This window comes from Accipiter gentilis, chromosome 9, assembly GCF_929443795.1.
Source record: "Accipiter gentilis chromosome 9, bAccGen1.1, whole genome shotgun sequence".
Lineage (NCBI taxonomy): Eukaryota > Metazoa > Chordata > Aves > Accipitriformes > Accipitridae > Astur > Astur gentilis.
The window spans coordinates 496052-516032 of NC_064888.1; the positions used below are offsets into that span (position 1 = coordinate 496052).

At 57.5% G+C, this 19981-nt stretch overlaps 1 protein-coding gene across 8 annotated transcripts in view; it reads right to left on the reverse strand.

Annotated features, from left to right (window-relative positions):
- Positions 1-19981, reverse strand: part of DNM2 (dynamin 2) — a 36195-nt gene that overhangs the window by 265 nt on the left and 15949 nt on the right. Inside the window, exons 10-21 of one of the 8 annotated variants that reach the window (XM_049810912.1) lie at positions 19215-19353; positions 18481-18567; positions 18092-18162; positions 15954-16005; positions 15173-15184; positions 9623-9736; positions 5988-6097; positions 5487-5598; positions 4934-5098; positions 4197-4429; positions 3805-4053; positions 2557-3342 (exon numbers count right to left, since the gene is read on the reverse strand). In XM_049810912.1, coding sequence (XP_049666869.1) covers positions 3276-3342; positions 3805-4053; positions 4197-4429; positions 4934-5098; positions 5487-5598; positions 5988-6097; positions 9623-9736; positions 15173-15184; positions 15954-16005; positions 18092-18162; positions 18481-18567; positions 19215-19353 — 1411 coding nt within the window. In that variant the 3' untranslated portion in view covers positions 2557-3275. Of the gene's footprint in view, positions 1-2556; positions 3346-3804; positions 4054-4196; positions 4430-4933; positions 5102-5486; positions 5599-5987; positions 6098-9622; positions 9737-15172; positions 15185-15953; positions 16006-18091; positions 18163-18480; positions 18568-19214; positions 19354-19981 lie in introns of those variants that run through there. The other 7 variants (XM_049810910.1, XM_049810915.1, XM_049810911.1 and 4 more) reach the window with 7 other exon arrangements.

Sequence of the window (19981 nt, forward strand, 5' to 3'; positions counted from 1 at the left end):
GGGGGGGGGGGGGGTGTCCCCAGCCAGGACCCCCCAGTGTGGCTGCTCCAGCTGCAGAGGAGCCCCTGAGCGGGTCCCTGTCCCCCCCCAAGAGCCTCTGGAGTCTCGGGGTGAGACCTCCCCACCCAAATCACAGCCCACCCCACCCCAGTTCTATCAGCCCCCAACAAGCCCCAGCTGGCTTCCCTTGGCGCCTTCGTTAGCGCCTTCATTAGCAATCCATCCCATTAGGACTGACGGCACTCCATCGCCCCTTCCTCCTGCTGCAGCCCCGGGAGCATCCCATCCCAGCTGGCGGCTGCGGGATGAGCAGCCGGTGCCGGCACGGCACTTGCCGTGGGGTAGAACCGACCCTGAAACACCTGAGCTTGCCGCGCTGCCCGGCACCAGCGCAGGGTCCGGCCCTCGCTCTACGGAAAATCCCCCAAAATCCCTCTTGGTGCAATGTCTGGCTGCCTTGGAGCCGGCACGATCTGGTACATGCCGGAGCACCGAGTCCTACTGAAGCTGATGACACAACCCTGCACCGGGGGAAGCTCCGGCTGCGCCAGGACCTCCTGGTCACCCACCACAGCCAAGATCGCATGTCCAGGCCTCCCTCTGGCTGCCAAGGGATAAATCCCACCGGAGCCACTCATGTCCCTCCCGGGCTGGAGCAAGACACTGGTGGTTTCTGAGGACAAGGAGATGCCGGACTGCGACCGCACAGAAACGCGGCTCTGCCATAAGCCGGGTGGTGGGGAATCGGGGCTGTAGGGCTGCATCCAGCCCCAGCCCCGCACCGGCCCCTGTTTGCTCCAACCGGGATTTTTCTGCTACAACAGTTTTCTGCAGCCCAGGTGCTCAAAGACACGTCCAAAAACATGGGGACCACCGTGCTTTGGCAGCACTGGGGGGGCCTTACATGGAGGATGATGGTTTGATGCAAATAATAAAGATTTGGGCTTTTAAACAGCCATCAGTGAAATCTTGGTTAGAGGAGCTGGCACAGAGACAGCCTGCAGGACAGCCCCCCCTTGATCCGAGACCCCCAAACTCCCCGTTTGATTCGAGAGCCCCACAAAGTCTCCTCAATCTGAGACCCCCCCAAAAGCCCCTCTTGATTCGAGATCCCCCCAAAAGCTCCCCTTGATTCGAGGCCACCCCACCAGCAATAGGACACTGGAGGAAAAGGCAGGAGGGAGAAGGAAAGGGCGAGACCAAAACCCCCCTGAAGCGCCAGAGACTTTCACCAGAAGATTTGTATTTTTTTTTTCCCCTTTATTTTTTTTTTTAATCTTTTTTTTTTAGTTTATTAATAGGATACAGACTGGAGGCACTTACATGTTGGCAAACTGGAGGGAGAGGAGAGGAGCGGGCTGGGTTTTTGGCCAGAAGAGGTGAGCAAGGGGGAGGCCCCCAAAACCGCCGGCGGGAAGGGGCAAGCGCTGGACAGGACCCCCCTGGCCGGGGAGGTGGTGGCAGCACCGGCCATGGACCGGAGAGGGTGGTGGTGGGGGCGAGAGCTGCACAGAGCGGCCGTGCTGGCGATGCCACCGGCCCCCCAAAACCCTGGGGGTACCTGGCCAAATGACAGTGGGCAGGGCGGCAGGGTGGGGTCGTTAACGGATTAATTGGGGGACGGGACACCTTGCTGTGAAAAAGGGGGATGCGATTAAGGCAGGCAGCGCCGCAGCCCCATCTCCACGCTCCCGGCAGCCTGGCTGGGCTGGGGCTGGAGTCGATGTTTTTAAAAACCTACATTATTGTTGGGGTGTTGGGGTTTTTTTTCCCTTTTTTTTTTTTTTTAATACAATTAATACAGTCTGTAAAAATATTTACAACCTCTGCTCCCAGCCAGAGCCCAGTGGGGCGGCCAGCTCCTTGGGGAAGACCGAAGGCAGCAGCAAAGCGGGCAGGGATGCTGCGGGGGCCAAGGCACGGCTGGCTCGGGGCTGTCCCCTCGCTCCAGGCATCCTCCCAGACACAACCTCCCCCGCCTTCGGGATTTGCACAGGATTATCAGGGGCAGCCGGACCCCCAGAAGAGCCTGTCCTGGGTGGGGGGCTCAAGGCAGTGGGGAGAAATGCTCCCTCCTCTTCCTCAGGGCTGGAAAAGCCGCTGCCGGCGAGGGGTTGTGGTGACGACAAACCGGGAGGGCACGGAGCTGCCCAGAACGCTCCAGCATGCTCCCCCCGCCACAAGACCCACCTCCCCGTGCGTTATTCCAGTCTTTTTCCCCGGGTCAGCCCGGCTTCAGGCGTCACCGGCGGCCAAGGTTCGGTGTGCGCCGCGGTGGGCACTTTACGGTGAGCACCGAGTACGGAGTGGGGCGAGGGCGGGCGTCGCGGAAGAAATACCTGAGGTTCGCTGCTGAGCCGGCACCTCGCGACACAAGGACTACCTGGAGAGTCTGCTCCTGCTTTGCGGCGGATTAGATTTATTAGCAAATCGCTATCTGCAGTCCCATCATTTTCCATATATAAATTTTCCTCAAAGCTATAAAAACTGAAATATAGACTATGGTCAAGATTAGCAATCGACTTTCGGGTTTGGGAGAGAAAAACCAAAAATCGCTAAGTTTTATATATAATATATTAATACAAAAATTCTGGAGGGGGGGAGGAAGAGGAGGAAAAGGAGGAAGAAAGCGAATAGGCAGGAATCTGGTCAGCCCCAACGGCAGCTCTAGGAGATTCTGGGCGCAGCCAAAGACAGGCGACAGTCTTGGAGTCAACCACCTCCGAGCTCTCCCATCCCCGTCGCGTACATTCAGGCCATCCCACGGCACGAACGCCGAGCGCCGGTGTGTGGTGGAGGGAGGGAGGGGGGGGGATTTCTGACAAAGTGCAATATTCGCCCCCCCCCCCCCCAAATATCTAATCCTCCGCGGTTTATTATATGGGGGCGGGAAGGGGGGGCAGAGCGGGACTCGGGGGCTTCTCTGGCACAGCACCGGCCCCTCGCCGCCGTAGTGCCGACTATCCGCTTCCCAGCTCAGGCGCAGCGGAGGTGAGGGAGGGCGAGGAGCGCTGCCCGTCCTAAACCGATGTCGCCGGCATTTACACGCCGGGACGCTCTGCGCCCGTCCCGAGGAGGGGCCGTGGCGCGCTGATGGGGATCGGCCGTGGTTAAACCGCTCTGCTGAGCTGATCACAGGTAGGATGGTTTTAAAAAATGAGATTAGACGCAGGGGTTCGGGGTTGTTTTTTCCCCTTCCCCCCCCCCAAAACGGCAAAGGAAAGCGGCAGGCGTGGGGGCAGCCGCTCCGGGAGTCGCTACCAGCCCCTGGGCAGTTAATCGAGCAGGGAGGGTTCGGCCGGTCGGATAATGGTGGGCCGGTTCGGCGCGGCGGGGGGTCTTCTGCTGCAGAGAGAAGGGGAACAGAGGCGTGAGCGTGGGGACGGCGAGGCGAGGGGACCTCGTGGTGGCAGCTCAGCTCGAGGCCACGTCCCAGCGTGCCGGTGGCACGTGAGCTCCCCAGCCTCCGGCGCGTGCCACGGAGGTACCGGCAACCGGCACCGATCCTTCTGCAGGGACGAGGGGGACCAGAGTTCCCACCCCAGGAGAAGCGAGGGGCTGCACTGGGGGGACAGAAGGGGAGCTCCAAGTCCTGCCACAAAAACCACGAGCTGCTGACTCCCCTCCCGACCGAGGGGTTTTGCACCTCGGAGGCACCGGGACGTTCAGAAAAACTCAACCCAAGTTGAGGATCCAGCCCTGGGGGCAGGAGACCACCCCATGCCCGCCCACTCAGGAGGGCTGCAGGCCAAGGACGACAGCCTCCCCTGGCACCGGGGAGCCTGCCGAAATGGATTCTCTTACCTGGGCACACCTGGAGGAATGCCGGGGGGGATGCGTGCCGGCCGCGACGGGATCTGAGGAGGGGCTGAGAAGGGGTCGTTATTAGCAGCGAAGATGTTCTGGGGTCCAGGGCGCGATGGGATGGGGGGAGCGGCGAAGGAGGAGGGTCCCCCTGCAGGGATGGGGATCAGGGGCGGCCCTGGTGTTGGACCCCTCACAGCCGGCGGCCGGCCTGGTGGCAGGACGGCAGATCTGCGCTGAGGCGGAGGGCTGCGGAAGAGAGAAAGCACCTCAGGGAACGGAGCGCTGACAGCCCGCAGCCCTCCTTTCCCCCAGTAAAAAGCCCAAATCTGCGTTATCCTGTCGTCCACCCCACTAATTCCCATTGGGCATCCCGTCCCCGCCAAACCAACCTGTGCCCGCTGCTTGTCTGCAGCCACGTGTCGTCCACGGGCGGGGGAACTGGCGTGGAGACGGTGCTGGTGCTGATATCCCCGATGATGTTCAAGGCCTCTTTCAGGGCATGGTACATGCGCAGCATGTCGTCCCTCCTCTGCGCCTGGTCGGCCGACTCCTCCATCAGGCTGTTCTGGTCGGCAGAGGAGTACAGGTAGGCCAACAGCTCCGAGTGGATGAAATCCTTGGTCTAAAGAGAAACAGCAAGCCAAGGTCAGCCTGAGACAGCAAACCTCCTGGCTCGGAAGCTGGGGGAGTCAGAGCTGGAGGACCCAAAGCCGTGGAGGCAGCGGGGGCCAGGGGACACCTCTTCCAGCCCTGGAAGACGCGTGGAGCCCCAGCGACTTGGGACTTGCAGGACAGTTCAGCGTCCCCAGTTTGCTGGAACCAGGCTGGAGCAAACGCCAAGAATCAAAGTGCCTTCTCAGCAAAGCCGCTGCCAAGCAGCTCGAGCACAAAGACATAAAAATTAAGAATCAAAAGATCATCAAATCCCACTGTTCAGTTCCGGCTCGGCGATGCGCGTGGCGCAGCCCATCCGACTCCTACTAAAGCCGAGGGGGGCCCAGGGCTCCTCCCCAGCGTGTGCTGCCCAGAGAACCCCAAAATCCCCAGAACCCCCAGAAGCTCCCTTCCCTCTAGAGGGGCTGCATCCGTCCGAGGTTCCCCTCCACCCCGCGGTGCAGCCACTCACATTGTTTATCATGAGGTGCATTATCGTCTTTGGCATGAGGTCCCGGATGGACTTGTTGATGATGCCGACGTAGGAGTCGACAAGGTTGCGGATGGTTTCCACCTGGCGCTCCAGCTGAGGGTCCATGGAGAAGGTGTTCTCCTGGGCGCCGTCCTCGTTCTCAGTCTGCTCAGGGAAAGCAGGGCACAAGTTACTGTCGGGATCTGACAGACCCGGAAAGAAACCCCTCTGCTCCGCACATATTCCCTGTCCCTTCCACCTATTTCCATCCTACGCGGATGCTTTTTTGAAACAGTTTATTTCGTAGCCCGGAACGACTAGATCCATCGGCTGGGCAGCACAAACTAGGGCCGCGTTATAAAGTTCGTCCTCTTCTGCGATACCACGGCATTTTCCAGGGTATCCGAGAACCTACTGTGACACACCAGGACCCAAGCCAAGAGCTCCCAAGTCTGAAGGCTCCTCTGGCAGCCTCTCCCCAGGCTGGTCTCAGACAGCACCCCTCGGCCAGCCTGCTCCGGGAGGGCTCGGACAAGTCAGAGGGAGTGTTTACTTGGTCTTTCTCTGGGTAAACTCCCGCTCGGAGGAAGGAGGCTTTCCAGCTGTCCACATCTTCTTGGGAGTCGCAGGCCAGCTCAATCTGACGGAGATCTTTGTACACGTTCCTAGGAAGAAGGCGCAGAGCCAGGGGTGAGGACCACGGAGGATGGGAGGCTCGGCAGAGCACTGGCGAGGCCTCCAGCACCTCGAGCCCTCAACACCAGGATGCCCGAAGAAGCCCGAAATCCCTCCAGAATGCGTATATAAATATTGGCAAGCTTCTGCTTCCTCTGAAGAAATCCTCCCCCACCAGATCACAGATGCTCCTGCCTTGGAGCGCGACACCAAACGGACGGGGAAGACAGATGCACGGCCTGGGTTTGGACCAGCAATGACCGAAGGAGGGCAAAACCATCAGCCCGTCAACCGTGGAGCATGTTCGGCAGCGTTTTGAGCCTGGTGTGATACCCAGAAAGCGAAGGGATTTTGGGAGGCTCCTGCTCACAGCCCTTACCTTTGCTCTGTGTTGAAGATGGCAAAGACGTGCTTGTTAGACATAAATCCCTTCTCCACGTCCCTGATTTTCAAATTATCCAAAGGCAACATGTATTTCTTCTCCTTCTCCTGGAAGAGTGGACAAGAGAAAGGGAGAGATGAGAGCGAGCGAGCACAGCGGCGCTTCGCTAATGCTGATTAGCCATCCTGAGTAGAATGAAAACCCAACCCCGAGAAACACAGCGGAGATCAGAACTCCTGCGACGGAGGGGCAGCGATTTCCTCAAGCTCACACCAGAGAAGGTCCACCAAGACACGCTTTTCAGCTCAGCCCACAGCACACGATTCCCTGACCAAAGCCAAGAGCTTTACCTGGGACGGAGCAATTTGCCCTCCCCAGGAGCCTGCCCCCTGAATTGGCAGCACTCTGGCACGAGAACAGACCACGAATCCCTTTTGGTGCTGCTCTGGCTACCTGGCTTCCCTGCCTTTCCAGGGATGCATCCGGCAGCACCAAAGAAACCACTGGAGAAAGGAATTTGGTCCCTCCAGGTCAGCGGGCAGCTCCAGGATGCTGCCCGCTGGCAGCCCTGCCTGTGCCGTAGCTGCCCTCCCTTGGCATGGGATGGGGCCAGCTCCACCGGAGCCCACCCTGCTGCCTCCGAGGGGCCCCAGGAATTTCCCCCCCAGTGCCCGTCCCTGCCGGAGGGGATGGTTGGAAGGAACCGGGGCCTCGCAGTCTGGCACGAAGTCGGCTGCTGATTTAAGAGGCTGCTCTCCAGCCCCGCCGAGGGGCCACCCAGCCGAGTCGCTGCCGAAACGCCACATCTGGAATTGTTTAGAACAGCTCCAGCTCCACTTTGTCTCCAGATGCTGCGCACACGGTCCCAAAAAGTGACGTTCGCCTTTGTAGAGAGGCCACGAACCCAAAGCCTTCCCCCCCCCCGCCCCCCTTCCACCACCGCCCCACACTCCTCCTCATGATTTCCTGAAAAACCCACAACTTTTTTCCAGACTGGATTCGGTTGCAAGGACTTTGCCACGTCAGAAGAGAGACAAAGCAGTTTCCTTTCGCCCATCGGGCTTCTCTCCTTATTAAAAAAAAAAAAAACCAAAACCCGGGAGGGGGAAAAAATTAAAAATAAAAACCGCCCCCGTGGATGCCGTGGGAAGCCGGAGACTCCAGCCCAGCCTGCCCAGTGTTCAGACTACCTGTTCAGGAGGGTTTAAAGTTGTACAGTAGTCTGCACATTGGTTAGATCGGGTTTGGCCGAGCAGCACCCCAGCAGCACCCCAGCAGCCGCAAGGTAAGGGTAGTGGGGGGGAGCGAGCCCGGATTCGGCCCTTTTTGGGGAGATTTTTGCTCCGACTCGTGGAGGCGGCGTGGTTTTGGGGTTTTGGGTTTTTTTGCCTCGGCGGCACAACCGGGAGGGCAGAGCCGAAGCGGGGGGAGCCCGGCTGGGCAGTGCTCCCCACGCTTCCCCCCCCTTGCAATGCGGAGGCGAGAGGGTGGGCTGCATCCCCCCAAAACCCCAGGGTGCTGGGTGCCGGCTTAGCAGCTCTTGGCGGTTCATTTTTTAACGGCGGGGGCTTGGTGTGGGGGGGCAGGGGTAGGGGGGCAGGGAGAGCTGGGCTTGCAGAAGACAGAGCCTCATTCATCCCCGGCCGGCTGGTTCTCATTACCCGCCGCGGAGGGGCCAGACGTGCCCCCCGAGAGGCCTCTGCGCAGGAAACCGGGGGAGCACCGGCGGGCTCCGAGAGGGGGGGAAAGCACGCTGGAGGGAGGTTTATCAGCTCAACATGTTTCCTTCTCTTTTAGGAGGCAGATTTAAAAAGGGGGCTGGGGGGGGGGGGGTGTGGCCGGGTAAGAGGTTAAAATCTGACTTCACGGTTCGGGAGAGACGTTCACCTTTGCAGCTTGCTCGGAAGATGAAGGATGAACAAAAGAAGCCCGGGCTTTGCTCTCGTGCCCGATGTCCAGCTGCTGAGCAGCTCCCGGGAAATAAAAGTTGTGTTCACGTCTCCTTTTTCTGACCCGCGTGCTGGGCTCTGGCGAGGCAGCGGCCACACCGAACCCCTTGCGTCCCCCCAAAACACCCTGCAAGCCAGCCCCCCCACCCCACAGCATCTGGCCAGGAGGCCGGTGACGTAAGGGGAAAGGCGAGATCACAGGCCGATTTTCAGACTGTGGGGGCGGAAATGCTGGAAAATCTGAAATATGAAAGTAGCATGGCCGAGACCACGGTGCCATGAAGGAGATGCTGGCTCCGGCGCTCACGCCGGCCCTGGCAGGTCAGACAAGTGGGCAGGAGATGCCGGTCTTGCCGCCATCCCGTTCCTGGGAGGGTTGAGCCCAAAGAAATCGCTTTGGGTTTGAGTGGTGAAATGCTGTTTCCAGGCAGGGGTGAGCTACCAACACCCTGGCCGCCCCGGTACGCCGGGGAGCAGGATGTCCAGCCTGAGGGCTGGGGCACCAGATCCCCTGACATGGGCAAACAGGTCTGGGAACAGCAGCGGTCCCTTCCCAGACACCCGGTGAGGAACAAGAAGGGACCTGTGGGGTCCCGGCACAGAGAAACCCCAGAAGCGGAGAGAATCGGGTTCCCTCCCCATGCCCTGGTCTCCCCATGTTCCCAGGGGTGGCTCTGGAGGGGTATTGGTGGCTGGGGGGTGGCTGGGCACCGCATGAGCCGGTCAGGACAGCGTGCAATGCCCCCCACGTGTACCCTACCTCCTGCCCACCACAGGCAGGGCTGCCCGGGCTTCAGGCAGCAGAGACGCTTCAGCATTCTTTGCTGGAGGCTGGCACGGGCTGCAGCCACCTCCTGCCCACCCCGATTCCGTTTCCCATTTCCCTCCAGCTTCCAAGATCTTTTTGCAGCTCAACCCCAGCGTGGGGATATTAACCCCCTTGGCACCTCCTGCCCGAAGGCAGCTTTGGGATGACGCGTGATGTAAGAGCAGCACAGCAACCCCACGGAGAACAGCCAAGGTGGGGGTTTGGGGCTTGGTGACAATGCACCGATGGTCCCATAGGGCCAAAGACTAAGTTTTCCTTTACCTGCAGCCAAACGCTGCACAGCATTGGTGGTTTTTCTTTCCCCAGGGCCAGAACGGACATGGTTTCCCCTCCTGACCACCTGCATTGCTCCTCTGGCTTTGCTGTGCTGAGACGGTCAAACTGGGAACTGGCTGCCCTGGGTTAGGGGGCTGGGATGGGGCAGGGAGGTAAAGGGAGGTCCCCGATCCTTCTTGGAGGTCTTGCAGCAACAGCACTGGGGACAAAGAAAACCCCCCCTGAAGGAGGCAGGGCACAGGGGATGCCTGCACGGTGTGGCCACCCCCCAGGCTCGGCCAGGGCCGGGCAGCTGGATCCCGTAGGACCTCCGCTTGCCAATGTCTCCCAGTTTATCTTTGTTTACACAATCCCGAGGTCTGGGGGAGTGTCTGGAGACATGGAATTTGCTGGCTGGGGCTGTGCGGTGTCCGCAGGGCACCCTCCAGAGGAGACCCACGCTCCTGCACGCCAGGAGATGGACAATGCTAATTAGTCCCGGACACTAATTCTCATTCCTAGCCTGAGGACCTTCTCACCCCAGGCCCGTGAATCACAGAGCCTCCCCTCAAAACCCGTTCTTCCCCGCTCACACATACCTCCTCGTCCTTGTACCAGGACAATGACTCGGCCGTCAGCACAAACCAGTATTCCTTGGAGCCTCCCTTCATGATGCTGATGTTGTTGATGGTCAGCCAGCCCCTGCGGATCACCTGGAGACAGAGGAGTGGTGGTGGGGAGCGGAGGGGAGGAAGGAAGAAGAGGTTACAGGCTACTGTGGAGTCTCCAGGGGAGTTCCCCAGATGGAGAGCAAGGAAAAGTGCTCCTGAGCTCAAAACCCCGCCTAGACCCTTCACAGAAAACCCTAGCCTCAGCAAAAGACCCTCAACCAGACAGATACTGAGACCCCATCTCACAGGTAAGCTAGTAGCACATGGGGGGGATATCTGGAGCTCTTCTAGCTCCCAAAGCTGGATGAGAAAAGCAGCGAGCCCCTGCCCACGCTCACGGTAAGATGCTGCGGCACCAACAGATCCAAACCCAACTCCACATTAATTCCCCATAGCCACTGGTGCCACCTGGTCAGCCAGCAGCAGCCCAGACAGGAGAGGTGATGGAGAGCAAAAGGTCCAGCACCCCAAAGGGACGAGACAGGAATTCAGAGCGTGTCTTGGGTTTAAGAGACAACTGGAGCTGCCCGGGGGCATTACGGTCTCTGCCGAGGGCGGTTTTGGGATGTCCCGCACAGGGGTGCTGGTGCCGGTCCTTCCCAAAGGTCAGCACGCAGCGCGGCAGTGCCGGGATCCCCGTAAAAAGAGACCTCAGCCTCCATCCCAGCCGCTTCAAAGCCGCCGTCATGCCACCTGTGAGCAACGCCAGAAAAGGTCTGCAGAGACTAATGGAGCCCCATCAGCTGGGGCACGTTCCCAGGAGCAACAACCAACTTACCCAGTCCAGCAACTACCGGAGCAGCTCTCCCCATCCCTGTTCTGCTCAGGGTCTCTGTGAGCAACATGCCCTCGCTGAGGGCGGCCATGGCAGCCCTCAGCCTCATTATAACCGAGGAATCCTGTGTTTCTCACCCAAACCCACTCCCCCTCTTGTGCGTTGACCCCTACCACAAAGCAGCCTCCTCCCAGGACAGCTCCTCTGCCTCCTTGCAGGCAGGACTAGCCAGCAGGTCTTGCCGAGCTTGCAGCCCCCAGTGAAAGGCTCCCTCACAGCCCCACAGACGGACCTCGCATGCAAACACGTAGCAGCAGCTGCCAGCAATCGGGGCAGCAGCACGCTGAAGCGAGATTGCCGAAGCCTGATGTTGCAAGCAGCAGTTTTTCACAACACAATGCACAAGGACCACACTGTCCGAAGCAGGCGGCAGCATTCCCTGTCCTATATCAGCCTGGGGAGCTAACGGCTGACCACTATCTCCATCATGGCACTTGTGTTCTCTCCCAGCGCCAGTGGCAAGGAAGCTTGCACAATGGTGTAGCTGGTCTGAGCACCTACCGCACAGCAGAGCCCTCGCTAGACTATCCCACGCCTGTCTCGGCACTGTCAGAGCTAGAGGGGCACCATCCTCCTGATGCCAAGGAGCATCTCTGTGCCTGTAACAGCTTCCCCAAGACAACAGCCCTTGGGGAACAACTCCACCTTCACTGGATGCACCTTGGCGACAGCAGAGCCCCACCAGGACACCTGTGCCGGCTGGAAAACATCATGAATTATCACAAACCCCTCGCAGTTGCAAGAACAGGCAACTGAGATGTGCTGGAAGCTGGAATTGCTCCTAGCCTTGAGTCCGGACAAGCCAGGGCTGGACTGGGATGAGCGAGCACACTGCTCGGCCGAGCAGAGGATTAGACCCTGCCCAGGTGCTCCCGCCAGCCTCCCACAAGAGGGGCAGCAGATTGACTTCACCAGCAGCACAACCACCATCTTTGGGACAGGCCGGGAGTTTTCTAAGCTTTTCAACTGCGGGCAAGATTACGCTCTGCCCGGCAGGGTTCCTCCATTGTTCTGGGAGCTATTGTATGGAGAGGAAGGTCACCGCGGCTCGGCACAGACCCCAGGGGTGCGGCAGAAGCCTTTAGACCAAGCTGTGAGTCTCTCTCCCTACCAAGGGCTGCAGGGGAGCGGCATTCTTCTCACCATCACCCCCACGGTTTTACTGCAGAGCTGCTACGCCGGCCGCCCCATGAGCTGCATGGCAGGACCACGCTATGCTTCCAGATGCCAGTTTGCCTGCAAATGACCCGCTCCCAGGTAAAGAGGGGGAATGGAGAGTCCCCGAACCCGTCTGCTTCTGCTGTGTCAACACATCCAGCTGGGACTCTGCTCTGGAGACAGTGAGGGCACCCGGAGGTGGAGGATCAGACCTCCCCAGGGCACAAGCTGCCTCGCAAATGGCAATGCTGGCCACTGCTAGAGACCTAAAAAACTGCAGGAGAGCTTCCTGACAAGCACCCGCTCCTGTAGGACCCCTAAAGGAGAGCCCAGCCAAGCTGGGAGGTAGCACAGCACACAACCCCCCCCGTTCAGTAGCCTGGCACCCACACGCATCTTCCCAGTACGTGAGCCGTATCCTGTGTTCTGGGATGCTTTAGGTGCCCTGCGCTGAGCATCCCGCACTGGGAGGCCGGCGGCAGGAGGGACTCAGTGGCAGCTCGGCAAAGCCAGTGCCCCGGGACCACGGCTTTTCTACCCCAGCGCTTCACAGGGGTTAGTACCACCACACGGGTTAGTAATGGGCAGACGTGGGGAAAATGCATCTGGGGGGGTTGATTCAAGTCAGTCCGAAGCATGGATGGGAGGGAGAACGAACAACCCTTGCGGTTAAGCAGAGAAGAGTTAGACACGAGCGAGATGCAGAGTTTGTTATGGCTTGTATGGGAACCAGCTCTGAGCAGCTGCGCCCGAGACCCAAGGCAGGGCTTTAATCTCAACACCAGGATTAAGCATGTAAAACAGAGCCAGCACCAGCCCTTCTGTGCCGAGGCTTTTCCATGTGCTGCTGGGGGAATGCACCAAGGGATGGGGCTCGGGCCGCTCTCATTTTCAGACTGCTCAGGTGGCTGCCAACATAAAAGCCACGACAAAATCCACGGTGTTAGGCATGGGCAAAGCTCGGTGCGCCGGCGGGCGCAGGCAGCTAGAGCTAAAACTTAACTCATACAGATTTTTCTGGTGAGGGGAAGGAAGGAGCCCTGAAATTAAGACAGCAGAGGTTGTCAGATTAAAGATTTCACCTTCTGATTCACTCTGGCATGTTTGAGACCCTGATTTGCATTTAAAAACAATCTCCAAATTTGAACCGAGTCTGGTTTTAAAGGAACAGAGACAGGACCTGGGAGATGGAGCAGTTGAGGGGATCAGGGCCAAGGAAAGGGAAGAGGGAAAAGGTTCAGCAGCAAAGCAAGTCCTGCGAGCCGGGTTAGAGGCTCTGGCAGGTGCTGGGACAGTTTTGGAGGGGATTATAAGGAACAGCAAATCTGCCTTTAGGGCATGGGGCCGGGAGAGATCCAAGGCTGTAGCATAGAGGGAGCTGGGGTGTTAGAGAAAAGCCAAGATTTGATTTCTTTTGCTAAAGGGTAGAAGAGGGGAGGGCACTCTGCAGAGCCAGAGACACCCCAGCTGTGTGCTGGCTTGAGGGAGGACTCAGGACACCTCCTCCTCTATCCCCAAATGCAGGTTGAGGAGGAGGAGGAGAAGGACGAGGAGGAGGAGGAGAGAGGAAGGCTGTGCCACAGTGCCTGGCACTGAGCCACACAGCAGAGAGCCCAGAAGAAAGTTCCTTTAAGACCAACTGATATTGGTGAGAGCACCAATGGTTTTAGGGTTTGTAAACCAGGCAAGCTCCCCCGGCGGAAGAGTTCCAGAGCTCTCGGAGGTCTGCCCGGCTCTGAATCAGAAGCAGCCTGGCACCGGACTGGCGCCTTGAATCCTTAATTGTCAGATCTCCACCTTCCCGTCACCCGGCACGATCACGTCCGCACAGCCAGTGATGGGAGAGCGGCCCTGCACAGAAATCATTGTGTGGGAGGCAAGAGACAGGCCCTTGGGGGGGGGTTCCTTTGTTTTTGTAGCAACATCTGGATGGTGCTAAAAGAAAATGGAAGTGTCTGAACAGTTGGAAGAGATGGGAAATGGGCACGGGGCCCTCACAGACTGTTGGAGCTGCGGATGTGGTTGGTAAGTCACGGGGTTTCACTGAGCAGAAAGTACAAACCTTCCTGGGAAGAGCAGGATGGGTGCTGCCTGCGCTGTGGCAGGGCGGCTGTCTCACCACATCCCTCCACTGTAACCGGGTTATTACAGCAGCCTCATAAAATCCATTTTTGAGATAAGAAAGCATCCAGCGCCTAAGCTGCAGCTGCTTCTTCTTGGGATTGTGTGGCTGATGAGAGGTGGCCGACTCTGGGGAACTTCACCTGCAGCAAACTCCAAACTTCTGGCTTCATCCACCAGCCCAGCGCCCATCCCCAGCGGCAGGAGCCAAATTATTATCCCAGCTTCCTTCCCGAGGGAGACATTCGGGTGCTGAGGCTGCCCCTGAGGAACCGAGGCAACACCTAAGCCACGGTCCTCAAGGCTGTAAAGCCCAAACTGGTGGTTTGGAGATTACTTCCCTCTCAGACACTTCCATTTTCTTGGACCGCCAGCATGATGCTCAGCTCCAAGCCTGGAGCAGTGGGGTCAGGACCCCCACCCCACCCCACCGCCCCCAGAGGGGATTGCTCGACCACAGACAGGGAAACTCTTTTCCATTCGGAGGAAACGCTGCCCTCCACCTCCACAGAAGTGAGTACGCTTGAGGGAAAGCTCCCTGTTGGCTGAATAATGAGGCTCAAAGCCGCTGACAGTCACCCAAAGTTTGCCTCTGCCAGTTGCTAACATCTGGGAGCTGAGGAACCTCAGAAGAGGGCTCCTTGCTGGATTTCTGTGCCAGCCGTGCAGCATACCGTGCTGCGGCCAGCATTGGTAAATCAGCTGGCAGCAAGCCCGAGGTCAGGACCCAACCTCAAGCCCGAAAAAAAGGCAGCTGGGGGGAGATAACATACCTCCAGCCCCATGGAACTGGGGGTCCCAGAGAAAAGGGGGGCAAATTCCTACCCACTGTGTGTGCCGAAAACGTGGGCAGAGGGACTCCCCTGCCTCAGGGCCAGATTCTCTCCAGCCCTTACCACCACTCGATGGGAACCACATCCCATCACAACAGCAGGCAGCTCTGTGCTAAAACCTGAAGATTTTGGCTTCTTGCTTCTCAAGGGCCAGCAAAACCAGTACTCACACCCTGAATCCCAGTATTCGGCTCTCCCTATACCTGTTCCCAGCAAGTGCAGGCAGGTGCCAGGCAGCACCAACAGCCCAGTGATCATGGCACAGGCAGGGATCAGCCCTGAGCCCTTTTCTTTCAGCGACGGGAAGAGCCCAGGTGTGGGGACAAAGGGGACAGACTGAATTTCTGCCTCTAGACTAAGCTCACAGAGCCCAGCTGCTCGCCTCCAGGAATCCTGTCCTTCCTCTGCCAACAGCATACTCAATTCTGGGAAGCGAGTGGCGTCATTTTGGGTTTGGAAGGTCTTTCTGGCAGGGCCACGTCCATCACTGGGTGTCGTCTACCAGCACTATCACACTATGTGGGTACTTACCAGTATCTCACCCTTTAGGTGTGCAAAATTAAGGGGGGTGAAAAAAAAAGCAGGACAAGGAGACAGAACAGTGAAGAAAAACAAAGTGATGGAAGGGAGAAGAGAGCAGGAAGCACAAAAATGGTAGGAAAAAGCAGAAAAACAGCAAAAGAAAAACAGTTACATGCTATTAATTATAATTTTACAGTGTTAATATTTCATTACATTCTTTCCAACAAGAGGCAATGTCTGCATTAGGTACTGCAAGACCTAACACCATGCAAGGGGGCACTTCCAGTGCTGCTCTCAGTCATGCACACCGGATAGCAAACATCCTCTCGGAAGTGGGAGGCTGCATGACGAGACAGAACTGAGGCGGACACGGCTGCCGGGCACCTCCCTGCGCTCCGTTTGGTCCCCATTCCCTCCGCCCACCACCCCAGAGGGCTAGTCTGGATTAACGGGGACAGGACCCGGCAAGTTAAACCAGACCCTGCCCCGCGTCAGAGCATGGGGCTCCTCCAGCAGCACTTGCCACCCGGCTTGTTCCGACTCCCACTGCTTTGAGATGAGCTCCTGCGGAGCAAACACTCATGCTCCGTGAGCCAGAGCTCTGTCTTTCCCATCTCCAACCCCAGTGTCAAATACCCCCCAGAAAGGAGTCTGCGGATCAACTCAAATCCCGCTTTCAGAGCTGCGAAACGCAGCTCTGGGTTGCTCCGATCATTGCTCGAGCAGGATATCCTGGAGAGCTACCGCTGCTCCACGCGACGAGGGAGGACCAGGGAGCCGGCGGCCGTACCTGATTTGGGATGGCTCTTTTCTTGTTTGTCTGAGTGTTCCTTTGCTGCGCGCTGAAAGAAGAAAAAGAGCAGCTTTAGGCAGGGAAGGCAAAGCAAAGCGACAAGCGCTCAGAGCCCACACAGCCATGACACGCTTCCCACCCAGAATGCTGTAAGGAAGAGCTGAGTCCAAAGGCGAAGCCCGTCATGTAAAATTCAACCAAGACCACCCAGACTCCGTGCTGCCAGCACACTGCAATGCAGACAGAGGAGCCCCTTCCAGAGTTTTGCCCAGGACTGAATGTACACAGGACAGCAGAGAGGGACGGGGCTTTCCAACCAGGACAGCTTTATCTCCTTTTACAGTCCTTATCTCCAGGCATTTACAAGTCTGCTTGTTCCAGAGGGGCAAGGTGGTAACTTGTAGGAGAGGAAACACCAAGCAGCAGTTGCTGATTCAAAAGGGACTTCTGTCCGTGAACCCAGCCGAGCCGATGCACCCCTACCACCGCAAGGCAGATAACCAGAAGGACTCATCTCCAGAAACACCTGCAGCCTCCTAGTTCCCCCCCAGGTTGGAAAAGAGCATACCTGCACCAGAGGGAAAGCTACCTGTCTCTCCTGAGCAACCAAAGAGATGAGGGGCGAGGTGCGGGACGTAACCGTTAGTCAGGAGCAGGAACAAAATCCATGAAAACAGTTAGAATAATGCCAGGACACCCCACGGAGCAGCAGTTTACAAGCACAAACGGGGTCCTTTCCCTGGGGAAGGCGACTGCGGGACTGCATTTGCAGCAGCCACCGTCCCTCTGGCCCAGGGCGTCCCTCACCTGCCGGCTGGGGGAATTTGGGAGATCGCTCTCTGCCTACCCCGATCCTCACAGTTTCTCCCTAAACCTGTGGGACACAAGGCGAGCTGGGCACCCTGTCTGAGCCAGCCCAAGTGTCATGGCATCCCGGATGGGAGCGGGAAGCTCTCCTGTGGCTGAGCTCCACTGCAAGCGCAAATCCAAAAGCTGAGCTTGGAGGAAAAGCCTCTCCAGCTCTCATCAAACGTCCCTCCAGGCTGCGGGGAGGGGAAGGTGCAAGCGGGGCTGCCCCAGCCACTCCAGGACATGCTGTTTGAGCGGGTACCCACCCTGTCGTCATGTGCTGCTCAGTGTAACAGCTGGGGAGTGGGAGAGTTTCAGAGGAGTCCGGAGGAAAGAGTGAGATGATGGTTCAAAGGAAAAACAGGAGAAATTAGGAGAAGAGGAAGGAACTGTGAATGAAGGTGAAAAGCAGAGACATAAAAAAAGCAGGGGGAAAAAGAAAACAAGAGGAAGACTATGTGAATTTAAAGAGGAGGAGGTGATGTGGGCTCTGGCCGGTAAGGACGGTGACAAGCTCTGGGCAGAACCGCTCACCTCTGCTCTTTCTGTGCGGGGACACCTGACCCGGACCTCTGGGCGCTTCCGAAAAGTTATCGCCCACTTTGGGGCTGCACAGATGGAAAATGCTAGCCATCCTCTGGCCAAAAGCCAAAGTTGAGGGAAGAGAGACTAACAGGAGAGCCCCGCTTCTGGTCCTGGCCTCGCCTGCGTGGGCAGAGGGTTATGAGGGACAAACTCAAAGGATGGGGAGACATTTCTGCTCCAGTCCCAACAGCTCCACTGGGACAGGACGAGAGTCATTTCACCTTCCCTTAGTGTGCCCAGGGAGCACGAAAAATTCCCTCGTCTCTGCTGAAGGGCAGCAACAGCCTTAATTACCTTAATTCATCGTAAGTGCTCCTGTGAGCGGGCCCTAAGCAGTTCATCTGTCTGAGGCTCAACAATCCAACTCCAGCTTTTCACGCTCTCTGCCCTAATGAGCAGCATTAACAAATGCAGAGGCAGAGGAATGATGTGGGGCAGCTCAGATCTCCAGGCCCTCAAACACTAGCCGGGTGGCAAGCAGAGAAGCGGAGATCCCATACCCCAAATGTGAGAACTTGGGTGCTAAAGGTGCTGATTTGGTGAATTAAGTTGGGATGTGGGAGACTCCTCCACCGGTTTTCACGTCGGTGACCCTGAAAGGGTAACGTAACCCACACGCCTCCTCTGCAAACTGGGGGCAGGACCGTGAACCTCATTTATAAAAAGAGTTTGAGGACCCATCCCACCGGTAAATTACTTACTTGGCAAATCCAATGAAGTCTTCGTGGTTAGTGTTGATGTAAGAGAGTTCAATGTCAATCAGCAGGAGAATCTGGAAGGAGGTTTACACATTAGTAGTCCCACAAGGGAGGGCTGAACACCCACAGCTCCCGCACTGCTCAGGCAGAGCTGCCACAGAGCCCCACGTTTGCGCTTGGGGACATCGGTGACCACCCAGGAGATGCCAGAGCTGCAGCACGCCGCATCGCTGCCGCGAGAGGGAGCTTTGGGATCACGAGTGGGGAGATGCCGAGTGGTCGCTCCAAGCACTGGCTGCGGCCGAACAGGGCCAGGGCTTGCTTTGTCCTCGCACCCAGCAGCTGGGCTTCCTCCCTGCTCTCTAGCCAAGACGAAGATCGCATGAGCTCACCTGGTCCTTCGTTTTGCCTTCCCGTTCCCTGATGTGAGTGGTAACGATCCTCTCCGTCTCCTCTCGTAACCTGGGGTAGGAACCAAGCTGAAAAGAAAGGGAGAAGGCCAGGGAAAAAAACGCTGCTGATGGGACTGTGGCAGCCTCCAGCGCTCACCGCAGAAAGCCAGCGACAGAAGACGCTCACGAAGGGGATGGAGGACAGAGGGGACTGAGCCCCAGTTCTGTCAGGAGGACACAACTGGGGCTCAGGGGCAGAAAAAGCGACAGACTTGATTCTCTTCACTAGATCCGACAAGATCAGCAGAATCCCCTTCCCGGGGGCCTTCGAAGCAATGCCAAACACACAAATCCAGATTTTTTTTCTTCCCGCCCTCAGACCCCACAGCCAAGCAGATCCGGGTTTTCATGGCACGAAGCGCGAGCTACGGCTAAGCAAGGCAAAGGAGGTGGGATCTCAGCAATGCGAGGAGCATTTTTAGCCTTTGCTGTTACGGGGGTGAGCAAACACCTGTGCAATATGTCTCGGCAGGACCCGTGCCACGAAGCCGAGTTAATGCTACATCTATATTTGCCGGCATTTCCAACAAGCATCCAGGTGTCATAAGGACACGGCATCCCCCAAAATTAGTGACAACCTTGCGGTTGAACTCACTTTGGTCGGCTGGGTCCTGGGAGCAAATATATTCCAGATGTTCAGATTAGACAAAAAGGGATGAATTAAGACCCGTTACCTTTTCGGCACACTTTTTAATGACCGTGGCCAGCTCTGAGACCACCAGATCAACACACTTCAAACTGGGCTCTTTAAGCTTTACAATCTGTTTTTTCACTATGGCTTCAAAGGCCATGTCGGGCGTGAAGAGCCCCGTCCTGCATCATGCAGAGAGCAAGAGCGAAACACCAAGTAGAGTGCAGGGGGCGGGAAAAATAGCAACAAAGACAGAAAAAAAAGAAAAATGAGATATTTTTTTTTTAAATTAAGGTTAGTAACGTGCAAAGGAAAAAGCTGCAGCGCCTGCCTGAGAAATTCCTTCAGGTCCCTCGGAGCTGTTGGGGTGATCAGTCCCCTCTCAGCTCCCCTGCGTCCCACAGGCAGCATGGGCAGGCTCAGCCCCAGACCCCAAACTCCCTGCAGCTTCAGGGGCTGTTTTACTGACCAGGGGGTGCCTTGCCTCTATGTGTATGGGAGGGCAGCGCTGCCTGAGCGCAGGAAAAACCCTGGAGAGGCTCCTGGCTTCTCTCTAGACTGGATTACTAAGACCCAGCTCTAGGAAAACATTGAATTTCAACTTGGCTTTGGGGTTAGAGCCTATCTGAGGTGGAAGGAATTTCAGCAGGAAGCGCTGGCTTCTTCACATTACCCAGATCACAGTCAACCACGCTGGAAACGAAAGACAGCGGAGAACTCCTTATCCACCAACAAACCCCCACCAATCCTACCACTTACAGGACCAGGTCAGCATTTAAACTGTTCCGCTCCACAAAAGCACTCTGGGTA